Raw genomic sequence first — 25,780 nt, 5'->3', positions numbered from 1 at the left:
GGGAAGGGATGCCATCCAGAGGGACCTTGACACGCTTGTGAGGTGGGCTGATGCCAACCTTATGAAGTTTAACCAAGCCAAGTGTAAGGTCCTACGCCTGGGTCGGGGCAATCCCAGGCACTGCTACAGGCTGGGCAGAGAAGAGATTCAGAGCAGCCCTGCAGAAAAGGACTTGGGGGTGTTGGTTGACGAGAAGCTTAACATGAGCCGGCAGTGTGCGCTTGCAGCCCAGAAAGCCAACCGCATCCTGGGCTGCATCAAAAGAAGCGTGGCCAGCAGGTCGAAGGAGGTGATCCTGCCCCTCTACTCTGCTCTTGTGAGACCTCACTTGGAGTACTGCGTACAGTTCTGGTGTCCTCAACATAAAAAGGACATGGAGCTGTTGGAGCGAGTCCAGAGGAGGGCCACGAGGATGATAAGAGGGCTGGAGCACCTCCCGTATGAAGACAGGCTGAGAAAGTTGGGGCTGTTCAGCCTGGAGAAGAGAAGGCTGCGTGGTGACCTCATAGCAGCCTTCCAGTATCTGAAGGGGGTCTACAAGGATGCTGGGGAGGGACTCTTCCTTAGGGACTGTAGTGGTAGGACAAGGGGTAATGGGTTCAAACTTAAACAGAGGAAGTTTAGATTAGATATAAGGAAGAAGTTCTTTACAGTGAGGGTGGTGAAGCACTGGAATGGGTTGCCCAGGGAGGTTGTGGATGCTCCATCCCTGGCGGTGTTCAAGGCCAGGTTGGACAGAGCCTTGAGCCACGTGGTTTAGGGCAAGGTGTCCCTGCCCATGGCAGGGGGGTTGGAACTAGATGATCTTAAGGTCCTTTCCAACCCTTACGATTCTATGATTCTAGAAGTGTGCACAAATAGTACTGCCAACTCTACGTAGCCCAAGCAGTAAATTAACTACTCCCATGTTAACATAATAGGCATTCTCTCCCAAAGTTTTTCTCAAGATAACCATTATCCCCTAATAATACTACACAGCTAGTTTCTAGGTTTTAAAATCATTAGGTTTAGAATCTCAGGGGAAAAAAAAACATCCCATGTAACTTATGCAGAGTTTAAAGGAACACGTAGAGTTATTTGCCAACGTTTTTATTTATAGGATGTGAACTTTCAAAAACACACGTCATGTTTCAAAACCAGTAATTTGCTTGCTAGAAGTTTACAGATATATGGTCAACTTGCTTCTATGATGCTAGCACTGGAAAGCAGGCTTGCCTTCGAAACCATAAAAGGAATATTATCCCTTGCATTGAAAAGGAATTTAAAAAAAATATTTTGGGTTCTTAATGGTAAAGCTACTGCTTACCCATGAGAAAAGCAGCAGGGAAACTGGACATTGATGCTAACACTTTATGCTCTTTTAATAATACATTTGAAATTGTAAATTCATATAAAACAAGACACAACAGTAAACCTCAAAAAGTACAGATCCCAGTGGATGAAGTATAAAAGGGAAGATGCAGATACAAGACATACAGACAGATAACAACTCATATTCACTGATTACTTAGAAGATTTTTTTTTTTAATATATAATTATTGTTAGTCCCTGCAAACAGGCTCTTACCAGAACTACCCCAACGTTCTGTCCCACTAAGAAACTCTTTCAAAACCCTCGACTTTTTTCAAACTGGTAACACAGAAGTTTAAAGACACTTATTCAGAACTGCAACCTTCTGCCTATTCTAACAGATGAAGCACCAGCCTATGGAAAACAAACATTACCATGAAATCTGAACAACTCCAAAGCATGACATACAACCAATTCTACATAAAGAAGTTTGCATAGTATCAAAGTAGCCAGAACTTTTACATACACCACAAAACCACTTTCATAGTATAGTTCTTATAGAGTAGGCATATTTATAGTACTGGCTAATCCCTTTTTGTTGAAAACAAATCATTCATGCAGAAAATTTCATTTGCCAAAGGAGGAAGTTACAGAAAGAAATGAAGGAAAAGTAAAGAATGATAATTTTAAGAAAGAAAGAAATGTAAATCAGGAAATATTGAGCTCTGCCATTAGTTTTTAAGGCCACTCTTTCCTCATCTTTTGGTCAGGATAATAACTTTGCTTTATTTTCATTCTCCCTTTCCGTAACATCTTTAGGAGAAAACTTTAGCTACCTCATTGCAACAAAAAGATGGTTATCACAGCTACTAAAGTTAAAGAATAAACAAAGATAATTACTATTATTACAAGGAAAATAGGCCTCAAAGCCACAATGTTACCATGGGTAGCACCCCAGTGACTTTGCAGAGCCTACTGCCTCCACTAGGTATTAATTTGATCAGTGACCCACTACAGAAATCAGTCATAGGACACGCTCCAGAAATGGGATTTGAAACAAGAGTTGATCTAGCAGGCTTCTATTTCTGATTTTAATCCCTGGTTTTGATCTAGGCAGAGGAGAAAATGACCTTCCTGTGCCTACTGCCACATAAGGCTAAGAGACTTAAATTTGTTTGCTAACATATTAAATTTGCTCAAACACATCCTTTCACTATAAGTACCAAATGCTAAAAACTCAAGCAGCAAGCTACAGCATTCTTCATGCTATGACATCATCCTGTCTGGTATACTTTAATATAATTTGGAAATAAAATTTGATTAACTGAGAGCAGCTTAAAGAGGATACATTAAAGATCTAAATTGAGGACACTTATCCAGTAAATGAAAAAGAAAGCTCGGCACAATGTCCAGCCTTTCCAGTTACTTCTACAGAACAGACCTTACTGGTTGTTCCAATGCTCTGCTGTAATAGTGATAGTTCTACAAATAGTAATACAGTTACCCTCCATTAGCTGAATAGAAGCAGTCCACAAGTCCAAGCAGTGGGGTAACCATGAATACAGAAACCAATTAAGGGACAACCTTACCATATAGATTTGTAAATGGCCTGACAAGGGGTGGGAGGAATTAAGTAGTACATTCCCCACGTGGTTTCAACAACAAACTAGATTCCTGGTTTCCAAGCCGAAAACTTCCTTCTACTGAAGAGTGCCTGCTTCCAAGTATTTATAATTGCAGTTCCTACTACAAGATGCTCACTGTTTACAGCATCCTGATCATTAACAGTGAAATGTCAACAAAGTCTTTGTGATAGTATCCATTTCTATCAAGGCTGGTTTTTAAGTTTCTGAATATCATCAGAAATGCTGGTGGAAATACAAATGCTACTCTTAAAACACCAAAAAAGAAAGCATTCAAGGACTGAATCGAATACTTCAGAATTATCACTTGTCAAGGCATATTACATGAAATAATCTTCACCCTGTCAGTATAACTACTTATGAACTTTAAGAAATGCTAAACATCTGCCTTTTGCAAGAGCCACAGGGAAAGCAAACAGTTGCACTAATTCACAAAGAATCACTGAGTTATGACTTTTTTCCTTAATGTCATACCTTTCTTGCCATACAGACTCAAGGCTAACAGGTAGCATTCCTCACTCCCCAGCAGTTTCAAGAGGAAGCTCTCAATTACTACTTAATTCCTCCTCTGCAAAGCAGTGTGCCTGCCTGAACCTCCTGAACAGTTTTCTGTGTTACAATTAAACTGTTCCTACCATTGGTAAGAAACTTTCCTAGTTAATCTATCATCATACAAGCTGACGTTTTGTACAATACTAAACAAAATCTATCAGGCTGGTGCAGAGAACCATAAGATGTAAAAAACTATGGTCTATCCCCCACTTCCTGAAAAATGAGTTTCAGTACAGTGTATTTCTAGTTTCAAAATGAAGAGTAGAAGTACTTAAAAATCATTAAAATGCAGAACACATGCTTAAAAGATAGGCGTGCCATACTAATCTGTTTACTAAACTGACAAGAGTGACATCCCCCAGTCCCCACGCACATTCCTAAAAGCACAAACATATCTATGTTACCATCATGGGCATGTCTCACAGGACGATTAGCTTAACTTAAGTTTCATACTTCAGAGGTCTTCTTTGCAGACTAACAATGTGATCCAACACGAAACACACAGAATATGTGATTACAAGTCTAAGCTAAGCAGCTTCTCGTTAGGACAGCTCTTCAAGTTTGAGTCATTTTAAAGGCTCTGAAAATAACAATAGCCTAAGGCAAGCACACACATTTGTTTTCTCTTCACAAACCAAGATTAAAAAAAAAAAACCAAACAAAAAAAAAAAAAAAAAACCGTAGCCAGAAGCCATAGGAAAAAGGAAAAAAAAAAAAAAAAAAAAAAAAAGACAAATGGTGCTTAAATAACGTAAAACACAAGTCCCCTTACTTCCCGAGGCACACGAAGCACAGTAGTTTGAGCTGCAGGAACACGCCGTTTTCCTGTGTGTACCTATTTAAATAGCCCCATTCTTCACCGTGTGTACACACGAACGCACAGAAACACTCACCACTTTGTCCATAAGCTTCCAGGTCTTCTCCACAGTCCTCCGGTCGGCAGCTGCCTGCTTAGGGGGGCCCACAGCATCCTGAATGGCATCAATGAAGCCCAGGATCCGTCCCTTGCGCGGGTTCCGGCCGTTGAGGGAATTGGCCATCTGGGAGCCAAGCTGGCCACAACGACAGAGAAACACACACTCACAAGGTGCTCCGAAAACATCTTGTCATAGAACTCCCCGCAGCCAGCGAGGTAACACTTCCTTCTTCACGGGCAGGAAAGGGCAAGACGAGGGCATGTTTAGGAGCAAGTTTAACTTTTCACGACAAACAGCGGAAACCCACCTGGCCCGAGTTTACATTGGCAGAAGCGCTCCCAGATTTATTATCAATACCAACCCACGGGAGGAGGGAACCCACCCGCCGACACCCGGCCGCGGCCGCCCCAGGGCCCGGCCTGCCCCGTGCCCGGCTCCGCGCCCCTCCGCAGACCCCACGGCACCGGCGGACAGAGAGCACACGTCCAGCACCATACAACAAAAGCGGAAAAGCGCAGCGCCCGCGGCGGAGCGGAGGGGACAGGGGGAAGCAGATAGAGCAGCAGGCAGGCAAGGGTCCGCAAAGCAGGCGAGCGCCCGGGCAGCGAGAGGCACGGAGCTCGCTCCCGGCGCAGACATACGTACAGATGAGCAGCACCGCGCGGCTTGGTGCGGACAGCGAGAGGAGCCGCCGAGAAAAGCCAGGAGCAGGCGAGGGGGAGGTGGGGTGGGGAAGGCTCCTCAGCCCCCCGCGGCGGCCGCTTGCCCCGTCCTCAGCCCGGGGCGGCGGCGGAGCGACGCGCAGGCGAGGCGTCCGTCGGGCGAGGCTCTCCCCCCTCCGGCGCGGCGCGATTCACCGCCCCGGGAGGCAGGCGGAGCGCGCCCCGCCACCCGTCCCGGGCGCCGGCTCCACGCACACGCCGGGCGCCCCGCGGGACTCTGCTCTGTGGCTCTGCTGCTGCTAGTGGCGGGCGGCCGCTGCCCCGCAGGGAAGCATAGGGAGCTACTGCCCCGCCGCCCGCATCGCCCTGTCCGTAGCACAACCCGGCCCGCCCGGCGGGTGGGGATATGCGCGCGTGTGTGAAGAGAGCCCTACGGACACATGCAAGAGAGAAGCAGATAAGAGATGCACACGCACTGGTCTGTCTGCGGCACCGCTCGCAGCCCGCGGCACGCCGTGGTCTCCCCTCACTCCTAGGAAGGGAGGCTGGCTCGCCGGCGTCCCCGCGCCCGCCCCCTCCCCGCGGCGCTCTGGCGGCCGCTCCTCTCCGCGGAACATGCCCACCCCCAGCACCACGCTCCGTCAGGACAACGCATGCGCGCCGGGAGAGCAGCGGGAGGAACCGAGCCCCCTTCTCACGGGCGGGAGCCACTGGCGCGAAGCAGACAATCAAGAGGGGAAACTACGTTTAAATGACATGGCCGGCAGCAAATGAGTGTGGAGACGGGAGCGGGGCGGGGTGGCGGCTGCGAGAGGGCTGGGGAGATGGGGAGGGGGCGGGCAGGAGGGGGCCGGCAGTGCTGAGAGTGATAGGAGAGGTGGCCAGTGGTTGAGCTCGGAGGGCGGGAGGTGGAGCTTCCGGTCGCACCTCGTTACGGTTACTCCCCAGTTTGGGGCTTGTACGGAGGCTTGTAGTCTTTGGGGGACGGCGGGGGGACTTCGCGGGGTTCAGCTTCGACGAGACCCCCAAATCGTTCAATGCTATAGGGCTTATAGGGGCTAAAGATACGGCTTGGGGTTGTGACAGCCTGTCCTCCCTTCCTTCTGTTGAAGTTGTGGCGCCCTAGCCTGCTCGAGCACTTGATGTGTATTAAAAAATCAATACTAGTTATTGCCCTCTTTGTGCGTGTTCTGCCTTGCTACTTCCCCTTCGTGCCTTAGGGAGTTAGTTGGGTTTGTTTGTTTGTTGTGGGTTTTTTTGTGGCCACAAGGAACAGGAACTTCTTTTCCTTCTGTATGTCTGGTTTCTTTTCTCGCTTTTTGGGAGGGGGGAGGTTTGTTAAGCCAGCGCTGAGATTTGTCATGTTGGAAATGGGTTGGAGAGCTGCGTGAAGTGGTACTGCTGCTGTGAAAGGTGCTGAGGGAATATATAAACGCTTTCTAATTAAAAACAAACTTCTATGTTAATTTCTTTTAATAAGGGCACTTTCTGTGGGGATACAGTAAATGAAACTGAACTGATTACCCTGTTATGTGTTTATTTTGGGGCAAGTTTTCCTTTCAAATTTGTATATTTCCCACAAATGCTGGAGAGGACAGAGTGAGGCTTACCTGCACAGGGTGTAAGACATCTTGACATCAGAGTCTTTTGAAGATGTTCCAGAGACTAATTATGTTTTGCAAGTGTTAATCTTATAATTAATTATCATACAAGGAAACAAAAATACAACACAAAAACTTTGAGGCTGTTTTCTGAAGACAGTTGTATTGGAGGACTGGTTTTAAGTTCTAGTTTTCTGAATATCAGTAAGTTTGTTTTCCATAGCAGTTTCCTTTGTAAAATTAATTAAAAAAAAAAAAAAAAAACAAACCCAAACAGCGATTTGCCCTTTTTCCTGAATTTTTTCCCCTTCGTTTTTCAGACTTTTGGCTTTTAATAAAATGGGAGTTTGGAAAAACAGTAGAAAAATTTGTACAGTGTTTCAGTGTTCCTTTTATTTATATTTTTATTTATAGGGTTTTTTGATGCAGGTATCTTCCCATTGATTTAAAATGTGTCGAGTTACTCCTCTGGGCACACATATGACTACACTACATAAAATAATAATGCATTCCTCAAAGGTCACCATGCCTCTATAGCTTGAAAATTATTCTTTTCTCTGCATTGTTTTAAATGTTGGTTTTAAACTCTTCTCTGGCAGCTGTCCCTGTGGTTTCTTTGGAGCTCAGCTTGCATAAGATTAGGTTGGTAGTGACTGCTTGCTCTTCTGATAACTTGTTTCATTGTGGATAAAGCAAAAGATCTGACATTGTTTCTGAACTTGTTAAATCTTTGGTTCTTCTTCTCAATTGTTTTGTTTTCATTGTTGTTATGTCATTCTCTTCGTATTCCACACGCTGCCAAGAGCTAAGATCTATGAGTTGCACTTGGTAGCTGTCTGGGGCTGAGTCATGTTGTCATGCAGTTCATCTGAGTGCAGAAACAGCAGGAGAGAGCAGCTTGGTTTCCTGCATCCCTGTATATGTGTGTTGTGTTATTAAGAGAATAGCCAGCTCTATGGGGAAAGCAAGCGCTTTTCAAACCCTTACTGCATTGCCTATGGTGTACAGTAAGTGCAGATATTCTGGGAATTACAGTCCTCAGAGGGTCATATGACTGTATGCTGGAAGCAAGCCTGATGGGCTTTGGTATCCCTACTGGCTTCAGTATCAGGGCTGTTAAAGATTGGTCAAGCTCTTGTGTGCCATGCTATGAAAGGACTAGAAGACACTGATTGGCTTTTGTGGTTTCAAGCATGCGGAGTGAAAGGACTGTTTGATAGAAGACAGCTGAGAGGTAAGGCTGAGAGAGGAGGAGCAAACAGCTGCTGTGTGTTGTTAGCTGTGAAGAACATAAGGACTTAACTTGCCCACTGGATCTACAGAGTGTGTAAGGATGAAAGGCCCTTGAAAGAGTTGAAGGCACTGTCCACCTGGAATATTTTGATACAGGCAAGCAGCAGTATGTTAATGTAGTAGTCTAGAGGGACATGTGAGAGGGTATTCCCACTGTCCAACTTCATGCTAATAGCCTAAATTAAGAAGTTGTGCATAGTCTGTTATGTAAAGGTCCATTGAGAGACCACAAGGTGATTCAAAGCAGAAACCTAAGTCAGATACTTCGATTCTCTGTGGGAAAGAGCATCTTTCTAGTCTTTCTGTTTGGCCTCCATGTGAGGTGCATAAGGTAAGTTTGATGTCTAATTAAGGCCCTCAAGCTATGTATATACAATTACAATGCCTCTACAGATCTCTCTTACTCGTAAGCTCTCTGATTTAATATTTATTTTACTTGTTGTTATACTAAAGAACATGACAGTTTGGATCTGCTGCTTGTAAATGTTTTAATCACTGTATGAAAACACTACAGAATGGAAATGAGGTAAATCTGAGGTGTCAAATTTTGAGAATTCCGCATTACATGAGGCTGATCCTCAACCTAGTTAAGGTACTAACCAGTCATGTGATGATGTCTGGATGACTGCTGTAAGGATTTGGTGAAATCCTGTAATGAAAATTGTGGAGTCAAGGTGGCTGTGAGTCAGGGCACAATAAGGGAATGAAGGCAGTGTGAAAGACTCCTTGTTTTGAACTCCTGAATCCCTTCGAAATGTAAAGATTTCAGATCTGAGCATTTTACTAAAAGGCAAAATCATGTGACTTCTTGAAATACACAGCTGCTTGGTAGACGGGGAAAAAAACAGAGATACAAGAGTGTAAAATGAAACTAAGAGATTTATCCATTGCAGTATTTTCCTATCTGTTAACTGGTTTTGTTTTGTTGTTTTGTTTTGTTTGTTGGGTTGTGGTTTTTTTTTTTTTTTTGCTTTGCTGGTGGCTCTCATTCTCTGGAGTTGTTAGAGTTGTAAGACAGCCTTGTGAATGAAACTTTATGTTGCTGCTCTTGAATGAATTCCCTCAAAGAGCCATTCACAGTAGTTGGAAGCAAGAGAGATGTTTTGTTTTGGTTTTCTTTGTTCACTAAAATATTATTGATTTTCTGCAGTCAGTCAATGTATGTGGTTTGGAAGCTGTTTTCATTTGTGTGGGTTTTTTGTTGTGGTACAAGTGACTTTTTGCTCAAATAGCTGAAACATAAGAACAATGAAGAGGTCAGATGTTGGTTTTATTTATAGCTATGTAAATAAGATAAGGTATTGCCCTCATGTATGGTATAATTTTTAAGGGTTAGTATAGTAGACAATATGCTGAGCTAAGTGATACGGTAGCAATGCTTGTAAAAGCTTAAGTCAGCTATTGTGAAAGTGGAATGTGAAGTGCCTTCTTGTTAATTGTAAAGCAATGATACCCTGGCTATCCCAGCATTCTTAAACTTTAAATGGAATCTCTTGATGTTTCGACTGAATATATACGCTTGGTGCTTTGACTGGGTATGTGCAGTGTTATGAAAAGTTCATAGTGGTGTAGCATTCTGCAGTGCACTCTCAGGCAGAGGTATAATGGCTAAGCTTTGACAAGGTCACACTCTTCACAGAGTGTGCAGCGCCTCAGCAGAAAGCAGCTGGTCCCTCTTTACAGGGAAGCAGGGTCTGTAAAGGCCACTAGAACGCACTATTGTTTTGATGCCCTACATCCATCTGTTCTGTGAAATGCCAAGCAAAACAAAACCCACACCACAACCCAAACAAAAAAAAGATAAATGATAACTATTGTAACAACAGATACCTTTAAGCAAATAGTCCTGGAACTTAAACACATTTTAATTAGCCCATTGTAGAACTGCACAATGTCTTACACATACCCCTTCTTCCCCCAGGATCCAATTATTAAGTAGTCACCTGTAATACCTGTTAAGAATATTAAAGTGGAGGAAATGGAAAATGCTTTCATGTTATTATTTTACAGTGCCCTCAAGGATGCTAGGTTCTTCAGATCTACAAAAAAAAAAAAAGCCATTTAGTTATGAGTTTGAAGGTTGTGAAGCTGCGAGCCACCATTGTGGGTAACTTTTAAAGTAGATTGCAACATATTTAGCTGTTTTATTGTAGCAAACTCAGAGACAGAAAGCAAAACCAATCACCCCGGGCACTCAGAATTCTACTACTGATAATTTAAGTTTTTATATTAATAGATGCTTTCTCTGCCTTAGTGGGTAATTACTTAGAGAAAATTGGTGATAACAGTGGTAGTTTGTTGTTATATTATTATCTAGTTAATTCAGTTACCTCTAACTTTTCATCTGTTTATTTAGATTGTGTTTGTCATGGTCATTGAGTCTTAAAAAAAAAAAAAGAAAAGGCAAAAAAAAAAAAAAGGCTGCTTTTCAAAGTTTCTGTGCACTGTAGCAATCCATCATTAATCCAGTAGGCTGTTGCAGTACAACTGATGGTAATACAGCATTGCTGCATGAGGTCTCTCTGCTGAGGATTTAAATCCTCTTTTTATCCTTGATTTGGAAAGACAAGCTAAATTTGGGTCTGTCTGTATCTGTAAATAGAATGAACTAGTCACTGTTCTCAGGCCCTGAGGCCCAGCAGCATGGCAAGATAGGGCTGGTTGCCACCATTCTTACTAAAATTGCAGCAGCATCACCATCCCCACACCCAAAATACTTGCATGCGTGGAGTGATCCCTGACCTGTGCTAACCCTGAACCTCCTAGGGATTTGTTTGGGAAAGCACCAGCTGCCATGGGCCAAAATACTAGGGAATATCTTAATAATTTAACACCACAGATAGTCATGCACCTAGGTCGTGTCTCTAGTAACTGCATACAGATGTAGCTGGAGTGTGTGTGTGTATACGTACAAATACGCACACATACACTGTTAATATGGGGCCTTTCATCTTTGTTAATTTTGGTTGGACTTCACATAATGAAATTACATTCAACTGGCTGCTTGAAGAGTAAACTCCTTAAAAGGCACATTGGAAGTACATTGGCAAGAATTTTACTGACTGATGCTCTCAGGCTTATCTTTTCAAATCTTTCATTAACAGTAGGCAAATCAGCCGAAGTATGAGATTGTTTCCCATGCAAAATACGGCAGAACCATTTGCTTGACTATGAGCAATTAGAAAATACATTGTCTGTTTGCAGAATAAGTATAAAGATTAATTGTGGGGCCAGGCCTGTGTTTGTACACCTCACTAATAAGTTCGTTTGCTGTAAATTAGACAGCCCACTTCAAAACACATCTCCGCCCTAATATATTGTATGAAAAAAGCATGTCAGCTTAATTTTAAAACAACCTAACCCTCAGGGAGCAATTTTACTTGAGTTCTTCTGTTTCTTTTCTGTTATTAATTGCATCCATCTGCCAGAGCAGGTGCAAAGGCTTTAACTAAGTCCTGTCGTTTTAGCACTACCTTCTGAATTTACTCCATCTGTGTGACAGCATTAAAATAATCAATGTCAATATCTTCCTTTATTTTTTACCTTTTTCCTGCCAAGTGCCATGATCTTAATTCTTCCTAAGCTCAGTCTGATAAAACAATAGCAGCAATATTTAACTCCAACATCCTATTTAATATCCCGCCCAAATACAACTAGGATTTCTTGTTTGATGTGAGAATTAGCAGCTTTCATTCTTTTCCATTCAAATATCTCTGCTTTCACCAGAATTTCTAAGATCTTCAAATTGTGGTAAGTGGTTGTAAAATATGCCTAGGGACTTCCACTGCCATCTTTGTCTGGAGTAGCAGTTGTACTTTGACAGGAAACAAGCCTGTATCTATTGAACACACTTTAGCATAGAAAAGACTTCCTTTGTGCTTCTGCAAGTTGAAATAACCTCAATTAGTGGAGATTTGAATTATATTACTAGAAACTTTAACTGAAATACTGGAATGAGAAACTGTAATGTAGACTTATTTTCAGCAAGCAGCAGTGTTTTCAGTTTAGTAAGATAGTGTCTTATAGATAAACAGAGAAATCACGCAGTGCTAGGAAATCATAACTTAAGCGTTACAATTTATTTGCTTAAATTTCTTCTTCTGTGCCACTCAGCTTCCAATGTTCTGCCCATCCTTCTAAAGGAGGACAGCTTTTTGTGCTATAATCCACTTGACTCATTGACTATGAATTTGTGGTGTATCTTGTGTTTCCTGTATGCTTCAAGTTCTATTAGTATTTTGTTTGTGAGCAAAGACAGGAACCTTTTGTCTTTGTATTAAACATATTGGATTTTTTTTCTTTCCCCCACTTACTTACCTTCATTTAAAATAAGTTGGGGTTTTTTTTCAAATCGAAAGTAAACCGTATGTTTACAGAATCAGAATGGTTTAGGTTGGAAGGGACCTTAAAGATCATCTAATTCCAACCCCCTTGTCATGGGCAGGGACAATTTCCACTAGATGAGGTTGCTCAAAACCCCATCAAAGCAAGTCGCTACTTTAATAGAACTGAGTAATTTTTGACCTTTTGCATGGGTTGTTTGCAAACACAAACTGAATGCATTTGATGTTTGTAATTATTTGCTGAATGCTTCAGAGCATTCAGTTATTCTAAGACTGAGTTTACAATATTTTTTGCATCGGTCGCTCATTCTACATAATGCAATTGGTAATTGTATTTTTCTGCTTCATTACAAGATTATTTTAAGAGGAAAATGAAAAATAAGGAATCAGACTTCTGGGGAGAGGAATAAGTGATTTTTGCCTTTCTGAAATGTTCATTTTAATGCATTAAGCAGTCATATTTTGAATAACAGTGAATACTAAATCGAAATGTGCTTTTTCATTATTCTATGGTATGGAAGACTATAATGCTTGTTTCCATTAATTTTCAGATTAAAGCATGTTGTCTCAAATGAAATATAAAGAGGTCAAAGTAAAGCTAATAATGAAGTGAAGCTTGAATTAACCTTTTCTGCTGAGTTTCTGTCATTTTCCTGTCTAGTTTTCAATGTATCCAGTTCTACATGGATGCCCCCATTGTTTAGGCAGTCAGAAAGCGTCCAGCAGAACATTGTCACCCTTGTATCAAACAGCACAAAAGTGGCTTTAATTGCTGAGAATGTGGGTTTATTTTGTTTGTGGTTTTGTTGTTGTTGTTGTTGTTTGGTCCATGGTGCCTCACCCCCCACCCCATATCTCCACCCAGTCTATTTCCCAGTATATTCATTTTATTACAAAAAAAAATTTGTAAACAGAAAAATTTACATTACTAGTAAATGTAAACCCAACTATACTGGCTTATAAGCCCATTGTGCCAGTATTTACTTTTCTCCTTTCTATTATTCTGTTTGGGGTTTTTTAAAATATCTGGTATTTTACAGCTTTAAATAGTGTAGCAAAAATCTTATCAAAATAAATATGATAAGAAAGAAACATGCACTCTTCTTCACTGTTTATGCAAATAGCACTTGATTTATTCCCAATTACTTGCATAGCTTATCTGTCAGTTTATAGTTCAGCTTCTACAAGAAACTCGACTCTTAATGCTCGCTGAAGTTTGCAAAATGTGCATGACTTCTACAGGAAATTCTCCATTGTTTGGGCTCCCTCTCCCTCTGTCCATATACATGTATGTGTATATATGTGTGTGAGGACTAAAAAAATAAACCTAGGCAACTTCTAAAATCTTACTCATACAGGCAGAACTTTATCCTGAGGAAAGTGGATATGTTTGGTTTCAGAGTTTTTCCATAGATTAGCTTGCTTAAATGCAACTTTAGATCTTGACTGCTTGATTGTAATTCTTAAAGGACTTTTTTTAAAGTGGACACCAGGAGCTGCCTAAAAAGAAAACTGGCCCAATTTCATTCAGTTTTCTCTCTTTGTGAGTTAAAACTTATCCACATACTGCCAAATGAGTCAGTTTATCTTCTCCATGTACAGTGATGGAAAGAAACGGTTTTTTTAAATAGTCATGACAGTCGTAGTTATTACAAAAGGGTGGATGGGGATGGAAAATTAAAGAAATTAATTTGTAAAAAGTCTAGGCCAATGATGACTAGTAGTGTGATAACTGACAGTAAAGAGAAAATGACTTAAACCATGACACGAAAGCCGTGTATTTATAAGAAACTCATAGTGGCAGTGCCCTACATCCTGTCTTTGTTATATATGATATGTGAATGATGACTGGGAGAACTCGAGTCTATGAATTCACCATTAAAATTAAATTAAAAAAAAACCCAACCCTTATCAGATGTAACATCAAATCATTGCAACCTTTTGAAATGCTAAAAGGTAAGTAAACCTGTTTTACAAATACACAAATCATGTAAGAATGGAAATAATCACTGTGCAAAGTTTTACATTTTGTTTTTAAGGTGAGGAGGTTTACCTGTATCCCAAAGATGCCGTATTCCTGTATTTGCCCAGTCTTCTCCATAATGACTTCACTGATTACGGGATCATGCCTTATTTATACACAGATCAGAAAATACCTTCTTCAGTCAAAGTGGCATCTAATTTTCTCATACGATCTTAAACTGCACAATTAACTAAGATCTGGAGTCTCTGTCAAATTCCTACCAGCATTCTTAGGTTGTCTTCCTCATTATTTTAGTAAAACCTGTTTTACATGACTATCCAAGGGACATGGGGGAAATAATTGCCTATCAAAGAGAACTTTTTAAAAATAATGGATGTTCTTACAGTTTATTTTGTTAAAAATTCTGTTAGATTTACCAATAAAGAATTAAACAATTTAGAAGAGATCTTCAATAAAATTCTGAATCCACTTTGAAGTATTGGAAATGGCATAGGAGGAAGGTCTGCCCTTTGTTTCTGTCACTGTTCTTTTTACTTCTATGCCCTTTTCTTCTCAGATCCCCAGAGGCCTTTGCTTACAATGTGTTAGTGACGTTGTGTGTATCACAAAAAAGCAAATACAGTAGTTGTAAGCTTAGCTCCGCCTGCCCACACAGATTCATGAACTCTCTTCCCTTAACCTTGCATGTTGGTAACTGGGAAGCTTGAAAGGACAAATAAAATAGAAAAGAAATTTATGTGCCCTTATGAGGTTCTATTATTCCTTGTATTTCAAGGGTGGCAAAAAGAAAATTCACCTCAAAAAACAGATTTCAGAGTTGAAATGGTCCCTGCCAGGTTCCTACTGATGTTTTCTGGAGAAATGTTCTGGGTAAGATTTTACTTCTACTCTCTCTGTCGTCTTCCTGCCTAGCCTCTCTAATCTCCCATGTCAGTCACAGGCAGGAGTGGTGAGCTTTCTGTTCACTGAACTAGATTATGAAATTATACACCTGGTGAATAGGAGATACTGTATTCATATAGCTGAAGAGGAAGCAAGAGACTCAAATATGACTAAGGGGATTTCTGTGGATGGACTTGGCTCCATATCTTCACAGCACTTTGGATCCCATAGCAGTGTGTCTAATGGAAAGAAGAATAAACATTAGAACTGAGCTCACTTTTCTACAGAGCATTCATCTAGAGCACATTTCTTGGGTATAGCACTGCTGTGGGCTTGCAGCTGCTAGAATGCGTGCTCGTAGTGGGCTGAGAAGCAGTGGTGCTCAGCTATGGTGTGAGAACTTCACTGTGCAAAAACTTGCTATCGCTGATTATTTCAGATCACTTCGATCTTTGACACCTGGCTATTCAGGGCAACTCGGATGGAAATCTAACCTGCAAAAGATGTTTCCTGTAACATCCTGGGAACTTTCTCAGTGCCTGGTACCTCACAGTACTTCCTTTAGTGCCTAGTCAGAGTTTCCAAAATACAGAGGTCTTTTAAGCAGGCATATACTTCTATTCATTATTTCCTAGTGCCAATGTAAATGCTGCAGCTTCAGAGGCACCAAGAGTCCTCTTTCACCTTTGTAGAAGATATTTTCATAGAATTGAATGTGCAGAGCTGAGGTGTTGCAATATCCAGAAGTATCTGGAACCATGGGAGTCTGCTGGAAGGCATAATAGGGCATGGCCACTGTGGATTGTGATGAGGTGGTTCCTTGTTATTGTGTGAGACTGGATGTACCACTCTCTGGGCTTTGAGCCTGTTTACTGGGCACTTAGGTATTGGAAAGAAGTGCTATAAACATGAATCCAAACTGTTACAGCAAAACGTCTGGTGGAGTCCAGAAAATGAATTAACTAATTACCTTCATGTTGAAGGCAAGGCCTATTGAAATTCATCTAATGTAACCATATTAACACATGTAGTTATTAATAGAAGTGTACAGTCGTGCTATTTCCAAGCTATTTTTGAACAGGTCTGTCTCCATTTCCTGGCTGCATGACTTTGAAAGAGCTTGTAAATAGGTTGCCTGAGCTGGGCTGTTTGTCTTTTATTATCCTTACTTGCTGATGTCACTGGACAGTTTGGTTGTAACCCTACAAATAGTTGAAAAACAGCAACAGAAAAGGGCTCTCACGTTTGTTTGTATCTGCATTGTGTCTCCCTCCAAGGCCAACACAGCCTTGTCCATTGAGAAATGCTCCAGGGAACTGTTCCTCTAAAACTCTTTGTAATCCTTCACCAGCATGAGTTCAGTATTTCCTGGAACAAAGCTGCTTTGCTCAGTTCAAAATTCATCTGTTTATTTTACGGGTGATGGATTTTTGAAAAAACGATAGCTTATAACAGAAATGTAGAAAGCCCTGATACTTTACTGTCCTATTGCTAATCTGCTGTGTTTCTATTCCTATATTTTTGAAAAACATTAGTGCCTTCTATTTACTTAGCTGTGACAAAGATCACTTCCAAAAGAGTCTTTTCTATCTTCCCTCTGGGCTAACAAGTGGTTTCTGAAGTTACTATCCTCAGCTCTGCTGCTCTGTAACAAAGGCAGGTGCTTGGGTGGCTTACTTCTGTGCACAAGAAAGCAGCCCCTGGGTTGGTAACTGCATTGGTGTGCTTTCAGCTGGATGCCCCTGGAAGGCATCTGTGGGAGATGCTATCCCTGATAGGGTGTTGGCACCAAATACAGGCCGAAAGCAGAGAAGAAGGGAGATGCTCACTTTTGTTGTTTAGTAGCATCGTAACTGCCAGTTGATGCAGGAATAGAACAGAGGATGGACCTAAGAGAGCTGCTTTTTCTTGCAAATTAAACTGCTATCTTTGATTTCAATTTTTTTATATATATATATATATATTTAGGACACCTATAGATAAGAATAAATCAGAGGAATTCTGCAGTGCTTGTTCCAGAGCAGTAAACATTTTTAAATGCTTTGGGATACGTACCTCATGAAATCTCAACTTCAACAAAAGCTGAATGCAGGAACTAGCCAAAATTCCTTTTTTCAGTTGTTTTTGTTCTCTTTATTTGCTCCTTCAAATATTGCATGTTGGATAATATCTGTTTAGCTTTTAACCTACATGGGCTATGCTAGAGTTTAAACTGCCCAACTTGCTTAACAGGAGGGCAAGCGAAGAGAAAGGAGAATGAGTGTGAACAGCAGTGCAAGCATTCAGACAAGAAACTTAGTTGACTTCTGGAATTGGAGCTGGAATGTTGTGGAATTTGATACAGATGGAAAATAGAAGTTGAAAAGCATAAAATTTCCAGTGTGGGTGCCATTTTGAATAGGCTGTGTGGGTGGAGAATGGTGCTAAATGCCAAGCAAGAAAGTAGAACTGAGAGTCTCTTTCCAATTAGTGACAGACAGCTAGCAATCGGAGGGGGGGAGGTAGTTTAAATGTCCCAATGCAGCTGTTTTGTAATAAATCACTAATAGTTACTGGTAAAGCTCAGGTCATCAGCATTTGCTGTTTTCTTGTCCATAGAGTTCTTTTCCACAGTATGATTTTTATGATATCCTTATTTTATGTCTTACTGTATGTAGTCAGATGGTTCATGTGGCTTTGAAATCTTTTTTCTTTCGGTCAGACTGTGTGACATATAGCAAGTAAAAAGTGGGTTCGAGTGTTCTGGTTAACTGTCATTCTTCAGCATGAAAGTAACATTAATTCTAAGAACGAAGTGCTGCTGCTTATAGGGTGAGCACATAATACTAGGGTTACTGGACATCTTTGCTCCTGCTTTGTTCTCAGATCCTTGGTTAAAGTTCTGATGCTTTGTTTTGGCACCAGGCCCAGTTCCAGGAGCAGATCTTTTCTCTTCATTTGCTCCAGATGTATTTCCTGTGTGCTCATGTGAGTCTCCTTCAAATAAAAAAGAATGAGCATGCAGCAAACAATTAATAATTAGGAAAAAAAACCAAACCGAACAACCCAACCCCCCCACTCCCCCAAAAAAATATCACCAAAGGAAAAGGTGACTTTCCCTTTAGGAAACAGCTCCAGAAATTTTTAAGAGGTAGTTCCCTACTTTAAGAGTACATGACAATACTTAGGCTGTCTAGTATGTTGTCATACAGGGAAAAAGAGGAAGGTCGAAGTTACTCTGCTTAATAGTCACAAAGCATTGAGAATGTCCTTGGCCACTTGTCAATCAAAGATAAATCCCAAATGACCAGAAAGAATCTGATATTCAAGATGCACTTATGCCCTTTTGACGACAGAAATCCTTTGTAATGACTGGTCCCAAACTTTTCTTTCATTGTGAGGCTTTAGAAGAAGCTGTAAAAGCTTTTATATAATAGTTCTGGGTCAAATTTGAACTACTTGGAGGTCATTAGTAACAAGGAAGTGTTCCTTAATTTTTCAGAAGGATCTGGCTATTAAAATGTAGAGCATCTCTATTGTCATGAGAACAGTTTAACTCTGTGTGAGTGTGTGTGTGTGTGTAGTAAATGGGGTATAAGGGTTGTCATCACTTGACTTTTATTGTTCTAGGAGAACTTTTTTATTAGTCTCCAAAGAGCTTCTGAGAGGAAAGTATAGTTCTTGAAATCCTGTTCTCTACAAAAGACTACAAGAATCCCTCACAGTAATATTTAAAAATCCGCTTTCAGCTACAGCCAGAAAATAAGGCTGTGCTATAAGTAGTGCATACCAGAAGTGGAAATGACTCAGTTCAGCAAGCTTCCCAAATTTATAGGTGGTTCCCTTCAGAGAGAACTGACACGGCAATGCATGTGGTAATTATCTCTGTGAAAAAAGCACACATGCTCTTGTGATTGAAATTTAGAATTTAAGAGATATGCTGGGTGTGAAGCAGTAATTGGGAAGTCATTTGAGATGCAAAAGCAGTGAAAATGGGATGGGTTTTCTTACAACTGGAAACTATGACCATGGAGTTTTGTTCATAAATAATATCAACGTCAAGTTTTCCTTCCACTGAATTTTAAATGGTAAATATAGGGCTTGGAGGAAGGAGTTTGTTTATTCTTTTATCCTACACTTTTGTAAAGTATTTGGAATGCAGTCCTGGTGCTTCAAAGTCTTCCTGCTGCAGCTGGGGGAGAGACATCGTAATGCTGATGTCTCTTCACGACTGGCTGTGTTTTGAAATCATAGCCCGAGCAAAGGGAAATGCATAATTTTACCACCTCTGCCAGCTGTCGTCACAAGAAACACTGACTCAGACACACCTGTGACTCAGAATTCCTCGTTTCCTTCCTGCTGCCTAGTAGTAGTAATTTGCCTCTTATTTCAGCTGGAACCTTTACTGTGGTTCTCAACCTCTGCATAGTCTCATTAAATCTGCACAAGCAGTGGAAGTGAAATTAAGCTGTCTCTTACTGTCCTCTTCCAATCTATCTACTCTGAAAAGAGGGCAAACAGTCAGAAAAGTACTCTGTTCCTCAGTGCTTGAGCACAAAATTTGGGTAAACAGTAAAGAATTATAAAGGGACTTTTTCTCTGAACTGATAAGTAACCAAGTCATAAGCTACATCAACAGGAACTGGACTGAAGAAAATCAAAGGTCATGATGTTTCTCAAATGCAATGCAGACTCTTACACAAGCTGCTTCTCTGAAGGATAGCTGTGTGGTTTATTTAAATTAGTTTTTCCTCTTGTTTCACAGGCAGTCGTGCTGTTGACTGTGTTGTTGGTTAAACTTTTACTTTCCAGAACATAATTCGCTATTGATTTTAACCTCCTGTTAGAACTACCTACCCTTTCAGCTTTTTTTTCTTTCCCAAACATGATCCGTTTATTTTGGTGCTTCACTTCTTGGTTGTCTACCTTGGTTCCTCTGAACGGTGTGACAGAAGTGCTGAATTACCTGTTTTGCTGAGACATTTCATGTAGGTTATCTGAAATAAGATATAATTTAGGAAGAAAAAAAAAATCTTTGCATTGATAATTGTAATGGTAAGATACCTACTTAGACATGCAGACAACAATTTCTAGCAAGTAAAAAAAAACCCCAACAACCCTACAATATATTAAGACATGAGTAAGAAATGAGTTAACAACAGGAGAAACAAATGGTCTGTGGTTAATTTGATCACTTCCTTTGCTACAAAAAAACAATCGTCAAGTTTTAGAAGGCTTATTCAGATGTGACGGGGACAGCCCCTAACCAACAGTAGCAGGAACATCCACTGCTGATCATTTTCTTTTGCCAGTTTTTATTCCAGTCCTGCAACTGTTCTGCTCACAAAAAGTAAATATGACAAAGATGGTTTTGTTTGAACGATGACAGTCAGACTAAATGTTCAAAAGTACAGCTGCTGAGACTTCTTAGAGATTTAAATTTTCATTAAAACATACTTTGTAATAAAACACAGCATACATAACATGACTAACAAACCTTGTGCAGAAGTCCTACTTTGCTTTCCTTTTATTAAGCACAACCTGTTTCAAGCAGTGGAACACTGGAACAAGAAGTACAGGTGTTAAAATGCTAAGTGCCTATTGCTTTATGAGAACAGTGGGACAGAATCAGAGAATCCTATACAAGTTTTGGTTCCTTAAAATTCAGCATGGTTTGGATTCTAAACTATACATGGAAATTTAAATTTGAGATGGAGCCAGAATTAAAAGAGGCATATCTTATAGGTCTGATTTTTGAGTCATATTAAGAGAGCAGAAAGCTTTAAAAATAAAAAAATTAATTAAAAAAAATCATTAATTTTATCATATAACCCAATCTGTAGTAAGGACAGTCTAGACCTTGGCCCTGACAGATGTGAAACAACTCTGATCCTGTTTCAGTATCAAACCTGAATTTGGCTGCTGTTCAAAATACAGATTAAGAGAATACCTCCATGGCAGATTTTTCATTTTCAACATCTTATTCGTTGTTTGATAAACAGTCAGTATTTCTCCTTCACCCCACATCCCAGCGCTTCCATATGAAACCGTATCACCATTTCATTACACATTAACTTTTTGCATATGAAAACGTCCTGTTTAAATTTGCAAATTCAGTATATGGGAACTGCTCTTTTCCTTTAAAAGTAGTTGAAGTATTCAACAAATTATTAGTAATAAAACCTTCAACAGTTCTTCTTTGTAAACACTTAACGCTTAGAAGTTTGTGGAAAAGTTTGGCATTGCTTGACAAACAGTCCTTTGGAGTGTTCTGCTAGGCTGGAAGACGGTCTGCCTGAATTCGGCATTCATTCAGGACTTCTCACCTTCAAGGCTTGTTCCTGAGCAGTAGCTAGACTCTTACTTGGCATCATCATCAGCATGCAAGAAATTCTGCAGTAAATACAGCCTGCTCACCAATGACCCATGCTGAAGCAGCTCAAAAGAAATAGGTGAGAGTTACCAAGTTCTTAAGTTATAATGACAGAAAGAGATAGCTACTAGAAATCACAGAGCAAAAGTAGCTTCTGTAGTGCCACACAATGTCTACATGTATAGAGCTCTGTTTGTGGATAGGTGTCACATCTCTATAACATTTAATGAAAGCTTTCAAAGAAGCAGCCTTTTAATCTGATTACTAACAAAAGATCAGCACTTTTGCTAATGGTAACAGGCTTTCAGTGCATTATCTTTGCATTGCAGCAAGAAAAATGCATTGGTCAGTAGTCTGTTATGTACAATTTCCTGTCTTGGGACAGAATTCTGACCTTTATTTTGTTTAAATTCTCTACCAGATATTCGTGTATATATCTCTGTTAGGATGTGAGACCTGATTTTGTTGTTTGGTTTTTGGGGGGTTTTTTGGGACTTTGTTTTGTTTTGGGGGGAGGGGGTGGGTGTTGAGGCTTGGTTTGTTTTGAGGTTTTGTTGTTGTGGGTTTTGTTTAGTTGATAGTGTTGTTTTGGAGGGGTTCTCTGTGTGTGTGCATTTTTTGTGAATTTGCTTTGGATGATGCTGGCCATCCTCTAGTTATCTTCTGAAACGGAATTTAGGATTTCCAACCAAGAAGCTGCTAGCATTTGCAGAAAATCTTTTCTTAAGCACCTAATCTTGCATGTAGTTGAAAGTGGTTTGGGTTTGGCTTTTTTGCCATAAGCCATAAAAATCTCCTAAGACAGCTACATGAAAAGTGTGAAACAGAACTAAACTCAGGAGGAGAAACAAAGTAGTCTTTTTATCTTGGATTGGTTTTTTGGGTTTTTTCCTTCTCGTTTCAACTAAGTTTCATTTAATTTGGAGGCTAACATAGTGAATCTCCAAGTGTAAGTAAAAATATTGAGGGCAGCTGACAGGAAGTTCATTAATAACAAATAATTATCATCTATAAGAAAGAACTTTTTCTGTCAGATGACTAACCAGCAAGAATTGTGGCAAGTAAAGTATAAACCATGAACATGGTTCAGTTAAAAGGAGATACACTGTACGGAGGAATGTATTTTCACCTGGGTATTCATAAATATATTAACAGATTATATTCCTTTGGAAAGCCATTTTTAATAGTTTATTTTCTATGTCATTGCTGTTTATGTTTTTAACAGACTGTCTCTACACCTGAGCTCATACAGTCTGTTAAACTGAGTAAGAGTCTGCATCAACCAGCAGCAGGGTTCATTCACTTTCTTCCTATTTTGGGGACATTTACCACTGTAACATATATTTCGCAAGCACCTCAGGTATCGGTTTTTGGCTGCCATCTGGCCAGTCTACTTTCAAGTAGGCTCCAGATCCTGGGACGCTTACATTACATAGATTGTTACATTACATAGGTTACATAGGATGAAGGAATTCTTTTCAGAAGCAGGAAATGGTAGCAGCTGAATAGAACATACTTTTATTCTATCGTGGGTTCAAAACATACTTTCAATGCCCAAACATGTTTTTCTGCTTGCTTTTTGATTTCTATTTATTTACATGTTTTTGGAATGAGCTTGTGCATGGTTTTCTCCGTGAGTTGAGCCACGAAGTATTTGGGTCAGACTCTTGCCTGATAGAAAATATTTCACCATCGAATGCATCATTTTCAGGATGCAGACAAATACTTAAAAGCTATTACTTTTACTTCATTTGAAATTAAGACTCAATGAAGGTGGATGACTTATGATCTTGAATGGTAGAAAGTGATATACTGAAAGTAAGTGTAGCTCATGTTTTACAATATATAGAAATTACATATATGTAGTGTATTGCAGACTCTGAAAAACTTAAAATCTCTGACAGCTGTGGAAATCTTACTGTTTCTTCAACCACGTACATTGCTCTGTACCCCTAAAAAAGATTGCAGTCATTGTACATTCGTAATATAATGAATTTCATCAGTCTCTTCGTAAGCTCAGTGTGGCTTCATGAAGATCTTGACTCAGATTTTGAAAGATGCCTGTGGTTAGTTTTCAAGAGTGACTTAAACTTTTTAGGCCACAAATTCCCTTTACAAATAGGAGTTAGAAGCCCCTACTAAGTCCGTTTTGTTATGTTATTTATAGTAAGTCATGAGTGGGTGTTACAAGCTGACCTTATAAAACGGTTTGATATGATATGCTGCAACTGTGTGCGTAAGCCTAGGATGGACCACTTACATGCAAGTAATCATCGATGTTTGTAGGATTGACATCGAGAGGAAACAAGAAAATTGGGAACATGTGGTGCATATAGTTCTAGCTCTTTGCTGGGTAGTTCCTGTTAAAGATTTATGTGTCAATGTAAGTGTTGCTAGTCTCTCCTGGTCATCCAGTAAAACAAAGCATGTCTGTCTTGTTACAACTGAGAGGTGAGTGCTGGAACTTTGCAGCCTGTACCACCAAACCCAATCCAATTGCAACATTGCAACAGTCATTTCTATTGCCAAAGTCTTTGCTTCTTTCAAGAAGTATTTACTGCTCCAGTGTCACCTTAAGCATAATAGGACCTGGAAAACATAACTGATCCCTTTGCAAAAAAAATGTCTCATTGTCTCTTCTTTGAGAATGTTCTAAGGAAGCATGCTGTGTATAAAAGAACTTCCTTCCAAATTTAAGCAGGAAGAGATGTACATGTTTGTATACGCGGATAGAATTAACTGCAAAACCTTCTTTTCCTCCTTCCCCTCCCTTTGTTTTTTTGTGTTTTGTTTTTTTGTTGGTGTTTTTTTTTGTGTGTGGGGTTTTTTTTTGTTTGTTTTGGTTTTTTTTTTTTTTGTTTGTGGGGTTTTGGGGGGGTTTTTTTTGGTTTTTTTTTTTGTTTGTTTGTTTGTTTTTGTTTTTTTTTTTTAATTCTGTAGCTGGCATCAAAATGACAGCAAGAGAGAACTCCTGTTTCCTACATGCTCACACAAAGGGGATGGGAACTTGAAGCATCAATGCGTGTCCTTCTCAAGCTAACAAGCCAAACATCAAGGCATTTTAAGATCTGTGTTCAGTCTTTAGCGCTCTTCATGAAGCTGCTTAGAAAGGGCTTCCTTTTGTTTTGCTGCAGTATAATTTTTAATGCTGCTGACAGACTTGGATACTGAAATTCAATCTCTGGTTATTCACAGAGCAGATACAACAGACAGCTGCAGTTGCATTTTCTTGAGACTGTTCACAAATAAAACTTCTCCCTGACCTTTGGGGACCACTTGTTTGGGTAAGTGGAGAACTTGGTGTCAGTGTTTATTCAATCCTAGGACTCTTTTCTAAGGTTCATGCAAAATGTCATGGCAGCATTGTCATAGCAACCACCACTCACTTGAAACTGAGCACTGACCACCACTGTAACATACAGCAGCTTTTTCTTTCAAACTCGTACAGATTTGAGCTAGTGACCTGTGAGTAGAAATGCTTTGTATGCTGGAATTGATGTGCTTATCTAAAAGCTAATTTTATTAGAATATAATTGGTGGTGGCAGTGGAGGGAGGTAATTTCATGCTTAATTTTGACAGTTAAATTAGGTGTCTATTTCTCTCAAGTGAGGGGGGGAGTTGGGCTCTAAATTTAGTTTTCTGAATTGTAACAAAGAAGTCAAAAGTAGATTAATATTCCTAAATATGTGCACTGTACAAGTCTCTTGCTTGTAAGTGAAGAGACAGCGTAAAGAACTCACTGATTACCTATCTATACCTACTTATCGATCAGCACTTTAACTCCTTCAGTCAGTAAATGTACAGTCACTTTGGCTGTAAGCTATTGAGGACTGGGAGATATTTAAACATTTGTATAGATATTGGCTTATTTTTATACACTTTAGGCCATACTATTTCACTTTCATTGAAGTGCAGTATCTTGGCCAGAATCTGGTCCTAAATAGATAGTGAAGTGGTATATATACTTATGGTACTATGTGAATACTTAATTTATATAATAAAAGAATGTAATTGAACACATTTGACCAGGATTGATGGTTTTAAGAGCTCCTAGAGAATAATGGGTGAAGACAGGAGAAATTAAGAGTTTACAGTAATCCATTTCCTCTTGAGTCCTTTCATTATAATCCATACTAGTGTATTGTAAGTAACCCTTTATCTCTTCCAGCTCTAAATGATTCATTCTAAACATATAAAATTAAACCTCCATTTATGTAAGCAGCTGTGTAATTTCTGAAACTTGTAAGGGTTTAGAATTGT

At 40.0% G+C, this 25,780-nt stretch overlaps 1 protein-coding gene across 4 annotated transcripts in view; it reads right to left on the bottom strand.

Moving 5' to 3' along the window:
* Positions 1 to 5,719, bottom strand: part of CBLB (Cbl proto-oncogene B) — a 128,292-nt gene extending 122,573 nt beyond the window's left edge. For 3 of the 4 annotated variants that reach the window (XM_030471809.1, XM_030471810.1, XM_030471812.1), the window contains exons 1-2: positions 5,541 to 5,719; positions 4,379 to 4,537 (exon numbers count right to left, since the gene is read on the bottom strand). In XM_030471809.1, coding sequence (XP_030327669.1) covers positions 4,379 to 4,537; positions 5,541 to 5,681 — 300 coding nt within the window. In that variant the 5' untranslated portion in view covers positions 5,682 to 5,719. Of the gene's footprint in view, positions 1 to 4,378; positions 4,538 to 5,047; positions 5,102 to 5,540 lie in introns of those variants that run through there. The other variant, XM_030471813.1, reaches the window with a different exon arrangement.
* Positions 5,720 to 25,780: the final 20,061 nt, after the last annotated feature.

The sequence above is a fragment of the Strigops habroptila genome, chromosome 2 (genome assembly GCF_004027225.2).
Source record: "Strigops habroptila isolate Jane chromosome 2, bStrHab1.2.pri, whole genome shotgun sequence".
Taxonomy (NCBI): domain Eukaryota; kingdom Metazoa; phylum Chordata; class Aves; order Psittaciformes; family Psittacidae; genus Strigops; species Strigops habroptila.
This window is presented reverse-complemented; position numbering and strand designations above follow the sequence as displayed.